General features: G+C 40.0%; 1 protein-coding gene across 3 annotated transcripts in view; it reads left to right on the top strand.

Moving 5' to 3' along the window:
* Window positions 1-23,262, top strand: part of LOC132122219 (MAGUK p55 subfamily member 7) — a 159,255-nt gene that overhangs the window by 48,180 nt on the left and 87,813 nt on the right. For 2 of the 3 annotated variants that reach the window (XM_059532213.1, XM_059532215.1), the window contains exon 2: window positions 10,005-10,165. In XM_059532213.1, the coding sequence (XP_059388196.1) occupies window positions 10,129-10,165 (37 nt within the window). In that variant the 5' untranslated portion in view covers window positions 10,005-10,128. Of the gene's footprint in view, window positions 1-10,004; window positions 10,166-21,193; window positions 21,314-23,262 lie in introns of those variants that run through there. The other variant, XM_059532214.1, reaches the window with a different exon arrangement.

The raw sequence follows: 23,262 nt of genomic DNA, 5'->3' as shown, positions 1-23,262 counted from the left end.
GCAGCTCTGTCTTCTGGGTCGCCGACAGCTCTGGGTTGATATCCACTATGACACTATGGTCCCTGGTGGCGAGGGCCGCTAGCTGGTCTCTGGTCCCGACCCACCTTTTGAGTAGGTTGATGTGGTAGATTTGGTCTGGTTTCCGCCGCCCCGGCTGGCGGACTCGGTAGGTGACGAGCCCCATTTTTTCAGCAACGGGGTACGGGCTCTGCCAGCTGGCCAAGAACTTACAGGCAGAGTTGGGGATGAGGACCATTACCCGGTCCCCAGGCTGGAACTCGCCGGCTGTTGCTCCCATGCTTCCCTGGCGATATCTAGCTGTCCCAGAGGCTGGCGCCTGAACAGCAGCTCGAAGGGGTTGAAACCCGTGGATGCCTGAGGGACCTCTCGAATGCCGAACAACACGTAGGGAAACATGAGGTCCCAGTCGCGTCTGTCTTCGGCCACGACCCGCCGTAGCATTTGCTTGAGGGTTTGATTGAACCGTTCCACAAGGCCGTCAGTCTGGGGGTGGTAAACAGAGGTTTTTGGGGGGCACCCCAATGATGGGTAGTGGAATCAGCGGGCTGGGGGGAGGTTTCCGTGGGGACGTCTTCTGGCAGATTGGGCAAGCCTGGCAGAAACGTTTGACTTCTGCTTCCAGCCTGGGCTAATGGAAGCAATTCATAACCCGGTGAGTGGTATTCTCAGGCCCCAGGTGGCCCGCCAGGGGGTGTGAGTGAGCCAACTCTAGCACCATTTCCGTCTTCGTCCGGGGTACCACTAATAAAGTTTTTTCCTCCCCCCTTCGCTGTGCGACACAGTAGAGTAGGCCATTTTGGACAATGAAGTACGGGAGAGGATGGGGCCCTGGTTTTAGTTCCTTCCCATCTACCATGCGCACTTGGGACCAGCAATGCTTCAGACGATCATCCTCGTGTTGTTCTTGGGCAAATGAACCTCCCCCATTCACCTGTTGAAACAGATCATGGTAGAGGTTAGCTTCAATGACCTGGGACTCACCATCTCTCCCACTGTCCGTGGCCAGTAGGGCCAGCTGCTGACGGGTCCCTCTTGCTGGCCTTCTCTTGGGGCGGTTCCCCTTCGTGGTGGCGGGCTGTACGGCGGTGGCCAGGAGGTGGTCGAACCCCGGCCAGTCTCGGCCAAGAAGGAGGGTAGACGGGCAGATCCTTCAGCATGCCCACTTCAAGGGGCCAGGCGCCCGGGAAGGTGGAGATCGTCACTCTCCGGGTCGGGACATGGCGGGTATCTCCATGCACGCAGGTGATGGGGCAGGTAGCCTTGGTTTCTCCATGTGGCGTGAGGATGCGAGATTGCACCAAGCTGACCGTGCTGCCGGAGTCAAGGAGGGCTTGAACTGGACGTCCGTTAATTTTCACCTCCGGCTAGCTACTGGTCGCAAGGTGCCCTCCGGCGTGCGCCGCTCCTGGACCACCCTCCGGGGAAACGGCCTTGACTGCTCCCCAGTGTCCCATTGTTGGGCAGCATCCGCCAGTTCCACCACCTCAATGAGCTCGGTGATTGAAGTAGGGTTCCGCATCCCAACCGCTTGCCGGTGAGTCCGGGGAAGGGCCCGGAGGAATCGGTCCACAACAACACGTTCTACAACTTGGGCAGCCGTGGGCTCCCCGGCGAGCAACCAATGCCGTGCGAGGCGGGATAGTTAGGCCGCCTGGGCTCGGGCTGGGAGGCGGAGTTTATAGTCCCACTCATGGAAGTGCTGGGCAGCGCAGACCGAGGAGAGCCCCAGCCGGGACAGGATTTCCTTTTTGAGCTCGCCGTAATCGTTTGCCACTTCCGTCGGCGAGGGCGAAGAAGGCCCGCTGAGCTTCGCCGGTGAGGAGAGGGGCGACCAACCGCGCCCAGTCATGGCTCTCCCAACCCTCCTGGGCGGCTGTATTTTTGAACATTTGGAGAAGAGAGAAGATTCAGTGTGTTAGCTCGTGGAGAGGCTTCTCACCCTTTTCCTGTGCGCGTGCTGTTTATATGAGGCCCGGCTGATGAGAGGCAGGTGCGGGTGATCAGCCCGTGATGAGCCTCGAGCCGGTGCTCCTTGTGAGTTACCAGGGCGACGCTGATGTAGACTCAGGATGCTCGTCACAGTGTGTACTATTCTTTGTTATTGTTGAGCCCCACGGAAGGCATAAAAACATTATGAAGCACTAAAACATTTTCGTGGACATATTTCAAGTGTTCTTAAGTTGTTCCCTGTGAGGTAGAGATTAATATTGAAGTCATTAAATTCAGGTTCACATAAACTCTTCTTTCTGCTGCGGCTGTCTGTAATCCTCCATTCAGCAATTAAACTGCATGTTGCGTTCGGTAACTAAAGTCAAAACAATGAAACTCTCTTCAAGGGCGCACAGTAACTGAGGTTTAAATCTGTTCAAAGAAAAGGCTCAATAAACTAACACACAGATTTAATATACTGCAACCACTGTAGGCAACCACACTCCTACAGACATATTTAGCTGAGCAAGCCAAATGAAGCGAGTGAAAAGTAGGCCCATTTCAACAGAAAGGGCAACGAAGTTACTTGCAAAATATGCTACGCGGTATTAAAATAAAGCAGTAGTGCAAGTACAATGCAATATCACTTGCGATGCAAATATCCACTACCAAATGAAACGCGCTTCCCAAAGCTGGCCACTTTAGCGAGACGTTATCTCTTTATTCCAAGGACATCTGTGCCATGGGAGAGAGTGTGTCTGCCGCGGGTTGTCCACAGACTGTGGTCCACACTAACCCCACATCATGACACGTTACATGTTTCTAATAAAAATTGGAAAAGAAATCATCGCGGCCGGAAAAATAATCAAGCTCATTTTTTTGCCGTGCGATTAATTGATTTATCGACTATCGCGACAGGCCTAGGCACATTCTAACATGCCTACGTTATGATGTGGGAAGTTTTGCATAACATCACCCAAATGTTCACGCAAAGAAAGAAGATGTGACTTTTATTCTTGCTGTTGTCGCCAGAGCCATGTTGTGGAGACTCTGTGTGTTTCGGTGTGAAGGCGAAAATACTTTTTGTCTTCCCAAAGAGGATATAACTAGAAATCAGTGTTTAAGTTGTATTTACAACACTGTTCCAAAACAGTTCAACCCAAATATTCAAATGTGTGCAGCATATTTTATAGAGGACTGTTTTTTGATTCTGGGAGAGTAGACTTCAATGACGGTTGTTCTGACTCACAGATTGTAAGTACGTTTACATATTTAAAGGATTTGGCACTGATGATTCAAACGTGAGTTTTGAGTGGTGTAGAGTTGCGCTTGTTTGTTGTTTTTTCCTATCACAAATGAAGACATGGTTTTATGTAGTGCTGGGCGGTAAACCGGTGTATATTTTCGTTACGATGTTAATTTTGAATATACCGCCATACCGGTGTATTTAATAACTCAGCGTTCGGAACAAACGTTATGCTGCGCCGCGGCCGCGGGACACTGTTTCAGACGGACCCTTTACAATGTTGCACTTCTAAGCAGCGACTGCGAGACGTGGTGAGGGTAAACACAGTAGTGCTCTGGTGTTACGTTATAACGCCTGTTTCACACAGTCCGTCTGCTGTGCGTATTAACGGATTTCAGCTGCATGAGGTTGCGGTCAGGGTGTTCCAGGAGTGGTGCTCTGAAGCAGTGCTAACGTACTGAGAGTATTTTTGCTGTGCTGCAGGCGCTGAATTAAAGTGAAAGCGCATTGTTCGCAGGAAAAATGAACATGGATTGACATGGAAACGCAGTCACATGGGTTTTTGGCTAGGTTTAAAACAAGAAAAAGAGCACTTTTAGATAAACAAGGAAAACAATATGTTAACTTTTATGGAAGCAGAAAAACAAAATTCATTAAGCCCCGCGGGATTGCTTGTGATAAAGATTTAAATGCAAAATGCACGAGACTGTTTCAGTCTGTGGTATTTTAATTTAAAATATTTTAACAAGTAGGCTAATTATTGTTTAAATGTTTTGCCGCTTGCTTGAGCAGCTTATTATACAAACCTAGAAGTAAAATGTATGAATAATGCGTTGTTTATATTTATTGAGTTTAAACTAATGTCTATATGAAAGATTTTTCTGTGATAAGACTTACGATGCTGAAAAAAAAAAAAAAATAAATATATATATATAGGCTTATATATATATATATATATATATATATAAAAAAAAAAAAAAAAAATATATATATATATATATATATATATATATATATATAATATTTTTTTTTTTTTTTTTTTTTACATGATATGAAATCAAAACAATGAACAAATTTTGTGTTTGGTGGACTAAACCGATGCGGATCAGTAGTGGACTGCAAACACGTCCTGTGTGAAAGCACAATGAGTCCGTGCTGCGGACTGCATATGCACTGCAGGCAGATTATGCATATATAATATCCATTTTATGCAAGTGCTGTCGGGCTAAAACACGAGCAATTTGCTCCAGCACCTTAGCCGCAAGCAAGTCTTGGAAAATCAACCAGCAGAAAATGCATTGTATTGTATTGATTATGCAAAAAAAAAAAAACGTCATAAACCGTAAAACCGGTATAATTTTGAAAAAAAACCGGTATATACATTTTTGGTCAAACCGCCCAGCACTAGTTTTATGTTTAAGTGGCATGACGCAATGCGTAAATTAGTATAAGACAAGAGGTTCTCACATTTTTGTATGTTTCTCTTATCGCTTCAGACATTTGTTCTATTCGAACAAGAAGTGCCCTGTGAAGTGGATATCACGGGTTATTTTGCCATGATTCCAGATTAAAGCGAACGTATATGTTCCATTCAAAATGCATTGAAGTGTGTGAGACATGAATTTGTATTTATTTACAGAGGTTTATGATGTCACACTTATGATGTCACATGTCCGTGTGTGAAGACGTTGCCCAGCGCAAATCTGTGAATGAATGTTCCGAAGTGAAGTAAACTTCAACAGATTTCCCCTGCTCAGGGAGTAGGGAGCATTGAACACTGTGTAGGGAACACACAGTCAATGGGAACACAGTTCATTTACGGAGCTCACTTCTAACGAGCTGATTGTCTGAATCAGCTGTATTAACAAAGAGAGACATGCAAAATATGCAGAGCTGGGGGGCACGATGACTGGAATAACCACTGGTATTGTCATCATAATCCATAATTATGTCCCCACTGGAAGCAACAAATGCCTTGTTTATAATGGGTTTTAATGGTTTTGTCTCTTTGCTCTGGGACACATGGCATCAGAGTAGAGGTCAACTGATGTATCAGTTTTGCTGATTAATCGGCACAGATAGTTGATTGCTGGAACGATCGGTTATCGGCAAAAATCCATGTCGATCGTTTTCCGGGTTGCGTCAGTTGCTGCAGCGGCTAAGAAGGCTCTGTTTTCATTATGGCCTCTAGTGGTTGAAATCACTGACAGCATGTGCTGTATGTTTAGACACGTGATGCTGCACACTGAACACAGTGAGAAACTTCAGACCCGGATTTAAAAGCAGCTGACAGAAAATCCTGCCCTGCCACAGAGCGCCATTCACAGTAGTAGTTTTCTGTTAAATTACATTATATTCGCCCGAATCGTTGTTAATGTACATAATGAATTGTATATTGAGCATTTTCATCAAAACATTTGTCTTTCTGTGATGAAAACACATGAACAACATCTCCAGAACTGCTCTGAGAGTCACTTCATGAGCATTTGACTGCTTGATTTGAGCAAAAGTACACATGCACAGAATTGTAAAGGTATTCACGGCAACCCGTCAAAATAGCCTACTACTAAAATGAAACAAACATTATTTTTCAAGGAATATAGAAAATCCCATTTAATTTGAATCCCATTAATTTTCAGTAATTAAAAGATTAATTAAATTAATGTTTCATGCCTTGATTTGATAACAATAAAAATGTAAATACACAGAATTTTTGAGAGGAAAAAAATTAGGCTTTAAGAAAAAAAAAATGTTTTTGTTGTTTTATGCTTTAAAATAATTAGACATGCTAAAACACAGAATTTGGTAACAATAAAAAATATGGTGAGGAAAAAAAAAAACATTTCATAGGGCCCTAAAAATTGTAATGTTTGTTAAACGTTTATTAAATTGATGTGAAAATTTACAAGTTTCATGATTATAGTTAATTAGACTTGCTTTATGATTAATAAACTTTAATTTAAAAGCACGCCTTGCTTTTCAGAACGATAAGCTTTGTGAAAATGACCCCTTTAATGTTATAATGTAACTTTCTCGACAGCGATGTGTGCTTCAAGCGTTCATTCACATGTGGTTTACCGTCTGTGTGCCTGTGCCAATCCACAGATGAATGAATAGAGTGAGCAATGATGTGTGGTGGAGTGCCAGAGTGCCTCTGGAAGCTGTCCTCCAAAAAGACCCCTAAATAAATCCTTCATCTCCTAATGACTCCACACAGCCCCTGAGGGCCCATAGAGACGGTGACAAACAATACTCACGCTAACTCTCATTGAAGGAATGGGGCTGTTGTTCTCACACAAACACCCCCATAGTTACCTTAGTGACTCTTACAGCTCTCCAAATCTCAAATGCACCTTTAATGGTGCGCGCACACACACACACACACACACTGTTAACCATGTGCACAACAAGACCTAGGTGAAATGAACTTTGAGCTATTTTCAGCACATTCATACATGCTTTATAGAATGATAAATGAATAAAAATGTATGTCATTTTAAAGGTTTTGCATTAAATTAATGAACCCAAGCCAACTTCAACTGTGCTCCACTATATGTTTGAGTGCATGATTTTGTAAATGTAGGTTTATGCTATATCTCCACCTGGTGGTTACATTGTGTAAACATATATCTTTGCTTTATAAGACTGAAACGTCAAGAATACATTTTTAGGTATTTTTTTTCTTGCCCTAACAAAAACTCCACCCCCCCAAACCCCCCAACCCCCCCCAAAAAAAACAAACATTTTATGATATATATTTTACATTTTAAAAATATAAGTGTGTTCTTAAAAAAATGCATTATACAGCAGTGCTGTGCTGAAAATTATTACCTAATTTATTGTTTTTTTTTAATGTGTCTTTGTTTTTTGTTTTTCCTAACTTTTACTCTTATCATATAATGACTGAAAAAAACTTGTAGAAACACGTTGTTCAGGTATGTGGATATGTGTGTGTGTTCAGTAGGCAGGTGTTAAGTTGTGAGCTGATACATGCAGCATGTGCAGACTGAATTAATGTACGAAAGCGGATTTAGAAACAAAGCTGATGTGTTAAATATTTTGATGTTTAGGCACTTTCTCCTATTTTAGCTTCATATTCAAAGAGAACTATAATTTAAGCCACCCAGAAGGGTGTAAAAACTGTGGCTTTTTGATATTATCAAAACATTGTTAGGAGCAGGTGCAACTTTTTACTGTACTTTACTTTAATGAAATATTAAAAGAGGTGTATTTCAGAATATACAGCTAATTGTAAAAAGCCTTCAAGATGAGAAAGATTATGCTAGCCATTGGATTCATGCATATGAACTCGCTGCAGCGGACAAGGAAAGATACAAGTTTGTTTCACTGTAAAAATCTACAAAAACCTAACTGATTATACATCCACTTAATGATTTTTTCCCCCCACTATTTATATACTAATAGAAATGGTTTAGTCCGAATACACTTATACTTTTGATATGTCAATCGTTAAATATGCTGTATGCCAGCATAATGGTGTAAGATCTTCCAGCAGGGGATAACTGCCGAATTCAACCAGCCAATTACTGACCTATTAAGCCCAACATAGCAGCAGATAAGCTCCTATCCAAGTGACTTCATTTTATTATTGTTTTAGCAGACACACTTGCAGTCAGAGTGCCTTATGATGCATTACTGGCACGTGGCAATTTATTGTGTTCCCAGTGGTTCATTGTATGAAGTCAGGAAAGCGTTTTGTAGTTTTCCATATAAAACAGGTATGTGTGTTTTATGGATAAAGTTCTACTAGGCCTTTATGACAGCATAACATTGCAGCAAACCTGATGTGTGTGAGCATGAGATAAACAGTGAGAAAGGTTGTGTGTGAAAAATAAAAATAAAAAAACAAGGTTTAAGTTCTAAATATACATTCCACAAAATGCAGAATATACACAATATATGGGTCCATTCAGTTGACATTTCAGCAGTAAAAATGCAACCAATTAGTCAGCACAGCTGAATTTAGCCCTTACCTGCTCTTATTACAGCACTGACGTTGCACACGTTTCCAGTAGCCCTTCGTCATAATTCATTTTTCCAGTACATCATCTTTAGAGGCTCATTCAGTCCTACATAAATGCTGTAATTCTTTTGATTTACTGATCTATAAGACTCTTAATGCACCTGCAGCTGATTCAATGATCTCCTGGTGCCCTTGATTTAGTGATTCACATATTCTCTATGAAGCAGTTATGCTCAAGTATATTAGAGCCCATATCAATTACCTAAAATAATTACTCTAATTTATTTCATTTTTTAAAAAACGTCCTGAGTTTCTCTTGTGGGCCGTGGGGAATGGCTTAAACTGTACAGCTGCATGCCAGTAATAAAAGTAGCTTAAAGGCAAAATTACAATTTCTCTTTTGCCATATGTATTACACATTAATGCTCTGAGTTCAGTTCACTTTTCTGCTTAAAAATCTTTGAAATTTACATAGTTTAAGTGCCATACTAATATTTATTTATTCATTTATTTGACTGTAAGTTGTGTGTATTTTTTTCACTTTGGCAATTGCTATTGGTACAGGTTAACTTGTATTAAACTTGGAAAGTTTCTTTAAAATAAAAATATATTGTTATTAATATATATTATACTTAATAGCCTGATGTAGTTCCTACTTTGTGATAAGTCCCCTCATCCTCACCTAGCACTTGACTATTGTTAAAATTAATAATAACCCAAGTGTTTTTATGACTGGAAGACTAATCTTTTTTTTTCTCTCACTGTATGAAGTTTACAGACATATAAACACACTTGCTCACATTGGAATCGCGAGGCGCGTGTGCTCTTAAAACAGCATGTGCACACCAATTACACGCCATGCGTTTAATAACAGCACCACTGCCGTGAGCCAGTCTCAAGCAGGAGTTACAAGAGTACAGAGAGAGCGACAGAGAAGGGTCTGCAGAGGAAATAGAGAGTGAAGGATAATGTAACAAACAATAGAGAGGGAAATGTATCAAACTGATCTGTAGTTTGTCTCTCTGAACTCTCTCTGATCTTACGGGGGCTTGCGATGTGTGTAGCATCTGATCTATACTGTGTTCTTGCCAGTTATCTGGAGAGCATATCTGTGTTTTTTATTAAGTGTGTAAAATCACTTTATCTCTAAGTCTCAATGCTCAATTCTCCTCTTCTGTCCTTTTTGGTTTAAATTGCAGATCCACCTGATGGCTGCACTTTGTTAACTGTAATGTTACCACTAGATGGCAGCAGTGCGCTTTAGGATTATCGCATAGCAGCATTTGATTGAATCTCCAGCATACCGTTCATTGTGATCAGGTGGTTTTTTTTCTTTTCGCTCCTCTCCATAAGGTTTCTTGTTCCAAAAACCTGATACTGTGTGATCTATTTAGAGGCAGAGCAAGTATGGTTGCCCCCACCTTCCTCTTTCCATCTCTCAGTTTTTCATTTGTTCTTTCGGGCCACTGGTTACAGGTCTTTGGGGTGACATAAAGGTTTCAGGTGCTTTTGGTGCCGCAGCACGGATTAGGGCAGGCACAGGGCCCTGGACGGAAAAAGCAGAAATTGGAATTGATTTTGGGAACATTTGGGGCTAATGTATCTCTGTCTCTTCGCTGCTTCCTCTGTTCCTTCGCCTCACATCTTCCATCTTTGAACTCATTAGATATTACAGATATTACAGCGTAAGCTCACTTTGAAGGGCTTGTCCTTTTTAAACCTTTTATTTGTACATGCATTCTTACATTAAACCTCTGTATTTTAATATATCCTAATCTTTTGTTATCATTTAATAGCCTAAATGTATTTTATTATCTTTTATAGATTTGCCAATGACATAACCAAGGATTTGCAGACTCTTCCTGGGGTTGAGTCAACTATCCCCAACGCTGCTGGATTTTAGTGGTAACGTTGTGAAGTTGAAAAGGAAGCAGATTTGCCAGGCACCATGCCGGCCCTCTCCAGCAGAACGGGCAGTGAGATAGGTACTATTTATTTGTTTTTAAATGTTTTTAAAAGAAACCGCTAATGCTTATCAAGACTGCATTTATTTGATCAAAAATAGAGTAATAAATGCTAATATTGTGAAATGTTACAATTTAAATAACTGTTTTCTATTTGAATATATTTTAAAATGTAATTTATTCTTGTGATGACAGCTGAATTTTCAGCAACCATTATTCCAATCTTCAGTGCCACATGTTTATTCAGAAATCTGTATAATGTGCAGATTTGGCGCACAAGAAACATTTACTTATTATTATCAATGTTGAAAACAGTTGTGCGGCCTAATATTTTTTGGAAACTGTGATCGTTGTAATTTTTTTTTTTTTCAAAGGGGTCCTATTATGTTTTTTCACTTTTTCAACTTTAGTTAGTCTGAAATGTTGCCGTTTGAGCATTAAGATCTGCAAAATTACAAAGCTCAAAGTCCACTTCAATAGGAGATATTTAACAGAAATCACTTTTCAAAAACTACGACAAACGACTCACTTGGACTACAACGCATCTTTTCTGGGATTCGTGATATCACAAATATCGACGAATGGGATGAGACCTGGTTGAGCTGCACTAGAGAAGGCAATCAGTGTTATCACTATGTCAGAGACACACTAGCTGGAACTATTTATATATTATATTATATTATAGGTGTTGTAATAATGTAAAAAATAAAAAAAATAATGTGTTTTTCAAATAACCTAGTATGAGAGCATGTACTAGTACACCCCCAAAACAAAATCAAGACTTTTGTAAAAGAGCATAATAGGACTAGTGGTTGACTGATATTGTTTTTTTTTGACAGCCGATGCCGATATCTTGGAAAGCAGAGGGGCCGATATAAAGTCAATATCATTATTTTAATTATTATTATTCATATTTAAAAAATTTGGATTATAAAATAAATGTGTAAAATAAAAATACTTTGGATGAAAAAGTATTTTCATAAATAAATATATTTAATAAAAGAAGAGGTAAACACTTTAACCAACAGGGCATTGGGCATCATATTTTTCAAATAAAGGTAAGGTAACACTCATTTTACATACAGCACACAGTGAAAATGACATGAATATGACAGTGGGCAAATGCATAAAGTGAAGCATTATTTGAAATCACGAGTTTAAAGTTTAAAGCATTCAATTCAAACGGACCGACCGTCACACAGAGAACACACGATCATGCTGGATAAAAATGCACACTTCACAAAATCTCTTAGCTGGATTCGAAAGTTTGCAAGGTTTGTGAAATTAAATGTTCATTAGTCATTCAAAGATTTGTTTAAATTATATAAATGCATATTTGCTTAATGTTGATGGCAAACGAGAAAGTATTATAGTGTTTGCCTTTCTGTTACTAATAATATAAAAACAATCATTATAATCCTTTCTGTATACATTAATTCCTTTGTTTAACCGTTTTATCTGATTATTAGACAGACTTCTATCCGTATAAGACAGAACTGTAAACAACGACAGTAAACAGGAGGGAGAATGAGAGCACTGTGCCGTCAAAATAAAAGTCAGACACGCCGTCAAAATAAAAGAGCACATCGGCCAAGCAGAAATACTTATCAGCCGATGTCGATATTTGAAAAATGCCAGATATCGGCTGATATCTATCGCCCTTGGCGATATCAGTCGACCACTAAATAAGACCGCTTTAAATAGAGAGTTCAAAAGAACAGAATTTATATTAAATGAAAATCTTTTTCAGAATTTATAAATGTCTTTTCTGTCAGTCTTAAACAATTTAATGCATTCTTGCAGAATAATAGTAGTAATGTTTTTGGTGTTTGGAGGCCATACTGCTATATAATTTGTAACTCAGATATACACTTTCTCTTCTCTTTTTTTTTCACTGCCCACATCCCTCACTCAGTCTCATTTCCTTTATAAAGAAGGGATTACCAAGTGAATGTAGTCCATTAGAAACTAATACCTAGTTGGGGTATAAAAGTCTGAGGGACGAGCACAAGGTTGCTGGGAGACATTTGGTATGGTTAGGTTACGTCTGCTGTGCATGATTCTGTCTTGCCCAACAGGTTTTTAATGAACACTTTGAAAGCCCAGTAAGCCACTGTGGAGCTGATAGATTAGAATCATTACATACCTCTGGTGCCCGGAACGTTATGCCACTGCTCTTAATGTGTTAATGGCTGCTGTGCTGTTGTTGGACATCTGACATACACCCCCCCCCACCCCCCCACCACCCCCGTCTCATACACACACACACACACTTGCACACTTTATATGTTTCATTCATAAGGCAGGAAATTGAGGTTTAATCACCAAAGCCCACTATAAATTGATCAAGGATGATTGCCACAAAGTTATTAGCTTGTTTCTGGCTCCTCTGGATCTGGTTCTCTCTCACTGAAACTCTCCTTCACACAGTGCCTGTTCTGTTCTAGTCTCATTCCTCTGTATGGACATGAAAAGCTGTTCTTTTACCCCATCATATGTATCCAGTTTTTTTGTGTGGGTGTTTTGCTTCCTTGTGGCATTTGATTTCACTACCCTTGGGTGTCCTTGTGCTGACAGACCCATCCACCCACTACCTGTAAAATGTGTATGTGAGAGAACGAGAATCTGGTGTTGATGTCATATGATAAATTACTGTAATTCCTCTTGAATCAACTGCAAACTCAATCATCCTGTGCACTTCAGCTCACAGTCTACAGTTATACATAGTCATGAATCATGATATTTTTTTCCCCATAATTTCAGTCCAGATCAGTTCTGTATTCTTTTGTTTGTTTGTTTATGGTTTTCTTCCTTTTTAATTAACTTTAGTGCATTGTATTTATATTATTTGTATTTTATATTTTAAATATGAAAAATAAACAAATTAACAAATTGATTTTTAAATGTAAATGTTTTGTATTTTTTGTATTTATTTATATAATTTTATTTATTTTAAATATATAATTTTTTAAACAAACAAATATTTAAAACAAACAGCCATGCATTTAAAATGAATGAATACATTTTAAATAAATTAGTTTCTTTGTATTTATTTTGTTAAATTAGATCTTTATTCATTCATTTTTATCACTTTTATATTATTTTTTATATAATGTCATCTATTTATTATTTTCAGAAGCAGGAGTGGTTATTCAGCCGCAGTGAAAGGAAAGCTCATTCAGTGGTTTGGTCCTCAGAGCTGCACTCCCACCTGCCTTCTCTACAGTCTGTTAGCCTGATCACTTTGAATCTGCCCTTTGATTGGAGCATCATAGCCCCTTACCAGGTTTTTATGAGCCGTATGAAGTTTTACTGTGTTATTCTGGGCTGGCCTGCTCGTCTAATTATGATAACTCTCCCCAAGACGTCACTAAAAAGAGAAGAGCGCCATGTAGGCTCGAGAGAGAGGCAAAAAGGGACACTTGGGAAATTTTTAGGACAGAAGTTCTTTAGCAGATAAGCCTCCACTAATGAAGATGAATTGATGTGTGACAGGTTTTATGTGTGAAGCTATCTGTGCAGGTATTCTACTTGAAACTGGAATTTGTTTTTTGATTAGCGTGTGTGGATACACTTATTTCCATAAGTCCTGTTCAGAAACAAGTGTATGGTGTAATGATGCTATTGTGCATAACGAGATCCATATTGAGCTCCATATTGTTTATCGTTCAGGTGCTGAGTCTCTCTTATGGCTTCAGCAGAGCACCGGCTGAATATGGCTGCAATGAGGGATATGACAGGAATGGCCATATTAAATTTCTTCTCGGCTAACAGTAAATTTTTCCATTCTGATGTCAAGAATGCAGAGCATCTGGGAGCAGAGGACAGAACGAAAGAAAGGGAGGGCGAGAGGAACGTTAGTAGCGGCAGCAGCATTCGCTTTGGGAGCACTTTATCGATTTCCAGCCATTTATCCTCCTCTTTTCCATCTCTTTTTCTCTCTCTCTCTCTCTCTACTGCCACAGGGATACAGAACTGTAACACAAGGATTTGTTGCCACTGGAATAGCTCCCTGTTTCCAGTTACATCAGAATGAAAATTTCCACTTCATTTTACCAAATGCAGGAGAAAGGAGAGGGAGAAAATCAGAAGGACAAGGAATTTCATTTATTTGTATTTTATTTTTATGTCTTTATTTTCAAAGGATAAAGATATCTGTCGATGTAGACAAGCAGAATGAATATGGATCTGAATATCTGGTATGTTTACTGGAATGTTAAAAGGGTCTGAACATATTTATACAGTTGCAACAAAAACTTTATTTTCGTAGATATGCAGAAGTCTTTATCACAGTACTAGGGTGTTGCTGGGAGTGACATTTTAGCCCTAGTCAAAAGAGGCCAGTGTTAAGTGATATTTTGGCTTCATATGGAACCGGTACCTTCTTCAGTGTAATAGCTATAATTTAAAAAACCCAACTTTAAATTCAAACTTGTCAGTTGTAGTCTTCTGTTATTTTTCTGCTGTGATTTGAGCTCTGATATAGACATGAAATGTGTACTGTCACAAGGAATCAGTGTGTGATTGGACCAAATCTTTTCTACAGGTGTTCAGATGGCTGCTTCAGGATCACATTCCCTTCTGTTCTGTGTAATCACAGTAAAATAACAGATATTCTGGACTCCAGAGATGCTCATGTTGAGGGATGGTTTGACCTTGGCTACTGTGCAGCTAGATCAGAAAAGAAGCAAAAAAGCCATTTTTTCTGTGTCCACATGTTGACAAGCACTTAATGGCTCCGAAATGGCAGAAAAAAAGACCCAGGAATGACTGACTGACTTAGGAATTTAGGAAACAAATGAACAGAATTGTGCAATATACTTTGTCATTCAAAATAAATATTTCGTTTTATTCAGCAAGCATGCATTAAATTGATCAAACATGCCAGTTAAGACATTTGTAATGTTGCATAAGTGGAGCACCAAATCAGCACAATTTCTGAAGGATCATGTGTAACTGGAGACTAGAGTGATGGCTGCTGAAATATCAAATTAGCCATCTAAAGAATGGTACTTTAAATACATAAAAATAAAAATGCTATTTTAAATTGTAATTTAAAAATATTCTGGATTTACTGTATTTTTTTTATTAAATAACTGCCATCTTGGTGAGCATAAGAGATGTTTTCAAAAACATAAAACCTTATTGAGCCCAAAGTTTTGAATTGTAGTGTAGATTGTTTACATGGTCTTTAGTATATTGCCACATATAAATGTCCATCACCAATGGCGATTTGATTTTAAAGGGATAGTTCACCCAAAGATTTTAATTCATTCGTTCAGAAGTCATTAATTACTTGCCCTCATGTCTTACCAAACCGTTAAGACCTTTGTTCATCTTCGGAACACAAATTAAGATATTTTTAATGAAACACGATATTGATATTTTTTATGACACTGCCTAGACTGACATGTTCAAGGCCCATAAAGATAGTAAGGGCATCCTTAAAGGCACGATGTGTACGATTTGATTAATAAAATATCCAAAAACTACTTGCACAGTGTGATATATTTCATGCAATTGTGTATTTATGGTATCCCAAAAGTTCCAGAAGATTTGTAAATCAAGAGAATTTCCAATTTTAAATAATGACTCATCCCTGGTCATTGCCGTGGTCAATGACATAATATCCGCAATATCCTCAGTTTACGCTACTAGAAACTATGGTAACACACGGACACAAATGTTGCTGTACAGTTATTAAACTAAATCAACTACAAGTGTCGCGAATAAAATAAAAAAATGAAATGTAAACCATTATTATAATTTTTTTATGTTTTTTCAGTGCTGCGCATTATAAACCAATCACACACTGGTGTGTTGAGCTTATGACTGCAGTGGCCAATCAGAGGCATTCAGATTAGGTTTTCATTTCAATGGTAAAGGCCTGTTGGCACTGCTCCGTCCACTGGACCGTATCCGGTACCTCCTTTTTAGTGAGGTCAGTCAACGGGCTGGTGAGGTCCGAATAACAAGGAATAAACATCCACTGTCAAACACCCCAATAATTGCTGAAACGCTGGCCAATTAGTTCCCAAGATTACGGATGCCGGAGGCGCGGACTAACGGCCACCTCCACATTATGCTTTTGGCCCCTAAATTTAATGGCTATGGCTTTTGCAGGGTATTCCACTATATCCCCGTGCACAAACCTCACCTTAACCATGCGGCCCGTATCCAATGCCCCGGAGTGTATCAGGCTTTGATGGATGGAGGTCTGGTTACAACCTGAATCCACCAAAGCCTGATAGGTACCCCCCTTAATACTCACGGGTATTTGGTACAACCCGGCTTGATCGGGGGCAGCCTGCGGGTCGTCCGGGATCCGGACCAGTGTCCCCACCTCCATAACCGGGCACCTATCCACAAAATGGCCCAGATCCCCGCAGCAGAAGGCTCCTCGCTCCCCTCTCGTTGAGGCGTGGCCATTCCCCGTACAGGGCCTCGGGCCCCGGGCCCCGGCTGCAGGCTCCGTCCCCATCCTCCAGAGGGGGGCGGGCCTCGGTGGCCCCACCCAACGGGACCTAGGGAGAGGGACAGATTTCAGGGCGGGGGGGAGACAGGGGAAGAGCGAGAGAGAGAAACAGAAGGAAGGGGCTCGCCGACCCCGGAGCACGCTGCCAGCTGATACTCCGCCAGTTCCAGCGACGACGGGCGGTGGCACTGGACCCACTGGGCGGTCCTCTTCGGGAGACGGGAAATGAACTGTTCCAGTACCATCGTGTTGATGATGGTCTCTGCGTCGCTTCCTGCGGCCAAACGGCCATTTGCGGCACGAGTCCCAGAGCTGCTGTGCCAAGACAAAGGGTCTGTAGGATGGCTCTTCTAAGGTCGGCATAGACCAGGAGGTTCGGGACGGGCAGTTGTTGTGCAGCCTTCTGGGCCTCCCCCGACAGCAGTGGGATCACCCGGACGGGCCAGCTGTCCATCGGCCACCCACATGCCTCAGCCGTTCTTTCGAAGAGATCGAGGAATGCCTCCGGGTCATCAGTTGGCCCCATCTTCGTGAGCGGCACTGGGGGAGGCCGACCTCATCCGTCCCTCCCGGTCCAGCAAGCTCCGGAACAGCTCGCGGTCCTCCTGCTGGGCCTGCATCATGGCCTGGAACCGGTGTTCATGGTCGGCCCACAGATCCAGCAGGACTTTGTGGTGTTCCTGATGCAGGCCCGCGAGCGATGTTATGATGTCCGCAAACGGCGATCCCGATGGTCCTGACAGAGTCTGCATGGCGGAATCGTTCTCCTTCCTCCCGGGTTTCGGCACCAGTGTGGTATGGTTCAGTCTAATAAAGAGGAAGGAGACAAGGGTCGGCGTACGGGGCTCTTGGGATACTTTATTTAAACAATAATAAAACAAAACAAACAATCGCGCCAGGTGCGCGTACTTCACGGTCTCTTTCTACGATGCACTACTGCAGTCTTCGTCTCTCTCGGTCGGCAGCTCTCCAGCTCCTTACTCCCACGAGTCCCCGTCTCTCTCGTTCTCCGTCGGTCCTCCGCCAGCTTAAATGCCGGTTCCCCACGCCAATCACTGTAACGAGACCCAGGTGTTAATCGTCTTTCACCTGATCCACTTACCACCGCTCGTCTCCTCACTCGCTCTCCCGTTGCAGACCTCGCTAAACCACGCCTCCCCCGCCACACTCATCATAAACAACAAAGTGCAGATGTAGGTATAATATAAGAGATTTATTCATAAAACCGTGTGTAGTCAGCTTAACTGATTATAAGGTGAGTTTTTTTAAGAGTGCTTAAACTTGCACTAGACTTAAGTCGGTCATGTTTTTTGACAATGTAAGTTCTTTGCTCGCATTCTCTGTATAATTTATTTGCTGTTTGAATAACTGTAGAAAATGCAGATAATAAAAAAAAATGTATAAATTTAATTTACCTTATCCGTGAACATCCTCCTTCAAAGTTTCATCAAGCTTCGCCTTTGTTATTGATTTGAGAATGCGACCTCTAATGGTGAAAATGACATATTGTGCCTTTAAAATAGTCCATGTGACATCAGTGGTTCAACTATAATTTTATGAAGAATTTTTTTTTTTTTCTATTCAGTTTCAGTGTTTGATGCGTGTTCACATGAGTGCTGATGCAGGAGCTGGTGTCCAGACATATAACCTGTATGCCCTGTTACTTGTTTCCAAAGAGAAGAGAATGTCTTTCTGATGAGACGTTAAACCGAGGTCCTGACCCCCTATGGTCATTAGAAATCCCATTGCGCATCTCGTAAAGAGTAGGGGTGTTACCCCGGTGTCCACTGGTACACTGGTGATGTTTGAGGAGAGACCAACCCCCACCCCACCACCACATGATTGTTTTTTTTATGATTTCACAACAGTACACAAAGCGCTATATAAATACCTTGTTTGTTCGTTCATTCGTTTGTCCGTCATGGTACTCTCGTGAACGCGCAACGAATTCTGACACTGAAGAGAAGAAATTTTCTTCTTTTTTTGCTTTTATTTGGTTAATCTTAATACAAAGTAATAATTTAAATATAGTAATATAATGTAATTATATTATAATGTAGTAATATATAAATATATAGATATACGAATAGCATATAACCATATATTAATTCAGATTAAGATAAAATAAAACATAGTTTATTAAAAAAAGCATAGTTAGCTATACATTCAGAGAAAGAAAGTGAAGAAAAAAATTACAAATTATATTAAATAAAAATAAACAAATAAAATTTAAGATACAGTTGTCACCTTAAAATATTACAGAAAGAGAAGAAATTGTTGAATAAAGCCGTTATCTTTGTTTTGTTTGTGCACAAAGTATTCTCATATCTTCATAACATTAAGGTTGAGCCACTGATGTCACTTGGACTATTTTAACAATGTCCTTACTTCCTTTCTGGGCCTTGAACATGTTACTTGCGTTGCTGTCTATACAGGTTGAGAAAGCTCTCAGATTACATCAAAAATATCTTATTCTTATCTTATCTTATAACTCGCTGATTTAGGAGAAAATCATACAAATAATGGCTGTGTCCATCCTAAATTTAGGACTTCTAAGTTTTTGTTCTAAGAGTATTTCACAAAGCATTTTAGCACTAAAACTAGCTCCTAAATCTGTAAAAGGTTAGGAGTAGTGAAGAGGACTCCTAAGTCACCAAGACCAAGCCACAAACTATCCTAAAATGGCTGTTTACAGCAGTCTGCCTCTGAATGTAAACATTACAGAAACATTTGATGATAATGACCTTTTAAAAAGGTATCACCTTTGGTTTTGGAGGTTACCCAAACTCTAAATTTTCTGATTATATCCTTGTTTACAGCAGCCAGTTGGGCAAGAAGTAACAGCTGTTCTTGCATCTAGTGTGGTTTTATTTTACGTTTGCATGTATTACTATCAGTCATGATTATACTCCATTAATTAAAAGGCTGTTAATATGAATATCTGCTTGAAATAAAGTAATTGAACATATACTTGTTTAATTAGTGACACTTATCTTGCATTTTAAAAGCTTTATTTGAATGTGGCGATTAACGTTTTTTTTTTTTTAACCTTTATTTGAATATGGCAACATAATATTGTTCTACAACATTTCTATGAGTAAATCTCTGACAGAGACTATCAGCCAATCACTGTGTGCATAGTTAGTAAGCATGCTGACACCATCCATAGCAACGAGGTCAACCCCACCATTACTTTTAGCTTAAGACTTCTCTCTATTCCTTAGTAAAAGTTTGTCTCAGTAGCTTTGTGATTTAGGTTTTAAGAGAAAACTCTTAGCTAAAAACTTTTACTTCTATTTAGGAGAACTCTTAGTGGTAAGGTAAAATGTTTTGTGAATATGGGCCCTGATGTGGTGGTGTGGTTTAAGAGACTGGAGCTGAGAACACAGCAATGAAACCTTGAAATGGACCCAGACTGCCAAATGAGCATGCGTTTTTGTGTGCTTCATGAAAATCAGTCATTAAGAGACACAGATAACCCAAGAACAGATCAAAGGTTACAGCTTAACAGATATGTAGCTCGCTAGATGTATCTTATTTTGTATCTATATTTCTCTGTCTGTCTCTTTCTTTCTCTCTCTCTCTCTACTATAATTTGTCAGCTCTGGAGGGCCTCTCTTTCTCTCTGTGGAGGTAGGTTTTTCTATTTAGGAGGTAAATCAAAGAGAAAATGAATGGGAGTAAGCAGAGTGCAGCTGTTCTTGTTTTCACTTTTCCGTTCACTCGCTCTGTTTTCTCACTGACAGGCCTGAACCATGTTCTCTGAGTAGCACCTGAAATACTGACCCCGGAGGTCGTCTTATGCATGAGCGTGTGTTTGCCTGACATATATATTGCTTCACAGAGTCCGTCTCTCAGCGCTTGAAGGAGAGGAGCACGGCCCAGTGTTCATTTCCTGCCACACAGCTCACCGAGCCGTGTGTGTGAATCTTTTTGCACTATTGACTCTTGAACTCATCCAAACAAGACATTTAAAAAGAGCCATTTTTCTGTTTTCGAAATGTGGCCTGTGTTGTAAATCTATCTGGTTCTTTTTTTCTGCCAGTTGTCCTCTTCCTGGCTAGTGTGAGGCCGACAGGAGCCAGACAGGGAGCCAACCGAGCATATTTCCCATGCGGACAGCCTCTTTTGTGGCATGCGTTTGTGTGTTTGCATGTGCTATCCTTGTTTCTTTTTACAGGTCTGTGTGTGAGTGCCTTAAAATGTCTGTGTTGTTCCAGAAAACCACCGTGTTTGCGTGCATGTGCACTTAAAGGTTTGTGCGCATCTGTTCATGTTGTGTTAACTCCAGACAGTTTGGATGACCTCGCTGTTTTCCTGACAGGCTGTGTAATTAAAGTTGCTCTCCATGCCCTGCACTGCTGACCCATAATGTTGCGAATTTGAAAAGCAAGGCCTTCCGTCTTCCACTCCACCCTGTTTAACTCCAGCTCCACCATTGAAGTCTAAAGAACGCTGTTATTTTCTGGAGGCCCTGGGAAGTGTAGGCGTGTGAAAAGGAAACGCTGCTTGGCACAGCAATCTTTCACATCCCGTCTGATATATTTGGCCTGGCAGCCAATAATGGTTAGTTTACAAGGATCCTTTAATAGGCTGCTGGGACATAAGGTTAGATGTTGACTGCTAAACTGACTGCCTGTGTCTTGATGGTCAGCAGTCAGAAGAACAGTGTTGTAGAATGACTAAAAGTATTGGTGAGTAGCGTGACAGTATCTCAGCCAGGCAAAAAGTGCAGCTTTTCCAGTAACAAGCTGCTTTGTCCAATAAGCGGTTAAGTGAGAGACAGTGCTGTTTTTAATGTCACGTTGCAGCTGAGTGAACTGTGGCTATAATCAAATTTGCTTGGTGAATCTATTCAAACGGTTACTGTAAAAGGAAAAAAATAGATTCCCAGATTTATGATTCATGGAACTGTTGTCATTGTGCCGCATTTTACCTATTCCTTTTAGTAGAACCTTTGTTTAAAGACAGCTGTTTGTGACTGTTTTAAACCGGCATAATGATTTAGGGGAAGGTTAGTAATTTTCTGTTTTAAAGTGTAAATGTATGTTATCAGTACCTTGTATTTAATATTGTCATATACATTTAAAAAAAAAAATTGCATATTTCAAAAAATTTAAGGTAGGCTATACTTATAGTATTCAGTATTCACTTTTGCACATAAATAAATAGTACTTGCAGCATGTTTAAAATCATGTAGACTTGTACCTTTAGTGTAAACCTTTTTTTGTATTTTTTTTGGCTTGATTAAAATTTAACTACATAAAATTAGATGTATTTTAGAAGGTGAAGTAAACAAGAACTTTAGAAAAGACAATGTGTCTCGATCACTAAGCATGTGTATGCAGGAATTTGTGTGTGAAATTTATGTATGAACGTTTTAATAAACAAATGTCACAAACTAACATTTATTCAAAATTAATGAAAAAAACATTGTAGGAACAACTGAAACAACAGAAAGTACATACTCTGAGTGGCCTTATTTATAATCATGTTAAGATTAAAAAAAAACCCACGACTGTAAAGACAAACATTTACTTTCTCGATCTCTATATGGCTATTTAGCGGCAGGGATCCATTAGGGATGTCCTGATCAGGTTTTTTGTGCCCCGATCCAAATCATTGAATATGAGTATCTGCTGATATAGAGTCCTGATCCGATACCTTTACATTCCTTTAGGAGTCCAGAGCCTTTATCATAACATTATAACAGGCACCTTCCTATTAGAGACTTACACGATCAAGGGACCAATCGCAGCACAGTGCGGCGCGGGACAACACTTGATGGGTGGGTAGAGACTCATGTGTGCATGATGCGGGATAAAAATTAGGGTGTGCTTACACTAGGCAGAGGTGGAAAGTAACGAATTACATTTACTCGCGTTACTGTAATTGAGTAGCTTTTTTGTGTACTAATACTTTTTAAAGTAATTTTTTACATCTGTAATTTTACTTTTACTTAATATATTTTGTTTGAAGTATTGTACTTCGCTACATTTTAAAACGCATTAATTACTGAGTAAAAAAAAAAAAAAAAAAAAAAAAAAATCGCTCCCTGGAAACCACGGCAGTAAATAATGGGCAGGAGGGCAAACTGGCGCTAAAATCACAAGAAAGATGCAGACGGACAAAACAGGCGTTAGTGGTGCAGACACCGCTGAAAACGAAACCCCGTCATATTCTGAAGTTGAACTCGAAGGGAATGAAGTGAACCCCTGGCCATATGTATGCTCTATTATGCAGTGTAAGCTGTACTTGCCTAGGAAGACCAAACTAGCAGCTTATAAAATCTCGACAAGAAATCAACCCTTCACAAGAATGTAGAGGTAAGCTAAATAATTGCATCGTTGCATTGGTGGTTAAAATGAAGCTTTGACATTTTAGCAAGAGGTTTTGCACAAATTAGCCAAAAAGACAGTGGTGAGGAGTGTGCTATTTTTGTTTGAGTGATGTGCGCGCATTTATAGTGCGTTCTTTCACTGTGTGATTCAGTCTCCTAAAATGCATTTAGAATGATCACAAAATTGAAGATATAGGGGCAGAAAATTCACATATTTATATAATTTCATATATTAAATCAAAATCACACAAAGAATGCCATCTTTTCCTCCACAAATCATCATGAATATATACATACATATAT

This window comes from Carassius carassius, chromosome 40 (assembly GCF_963082965.1).
Source record: "Carassius carassius chromosome 40, fCarCar2.1, whole genome shotgun sequence".
Lineage (NCBI taxonomy): Eukaryota > Metazoa > Chordata > Actinopteri > Cypriniformes > Cyprinidae > Carassius > Carassius carassius.
Note: the sequence above shows the minus strand (reverse complement) of the source record. Positions and strands in the feature narration are given on the sequence as shown.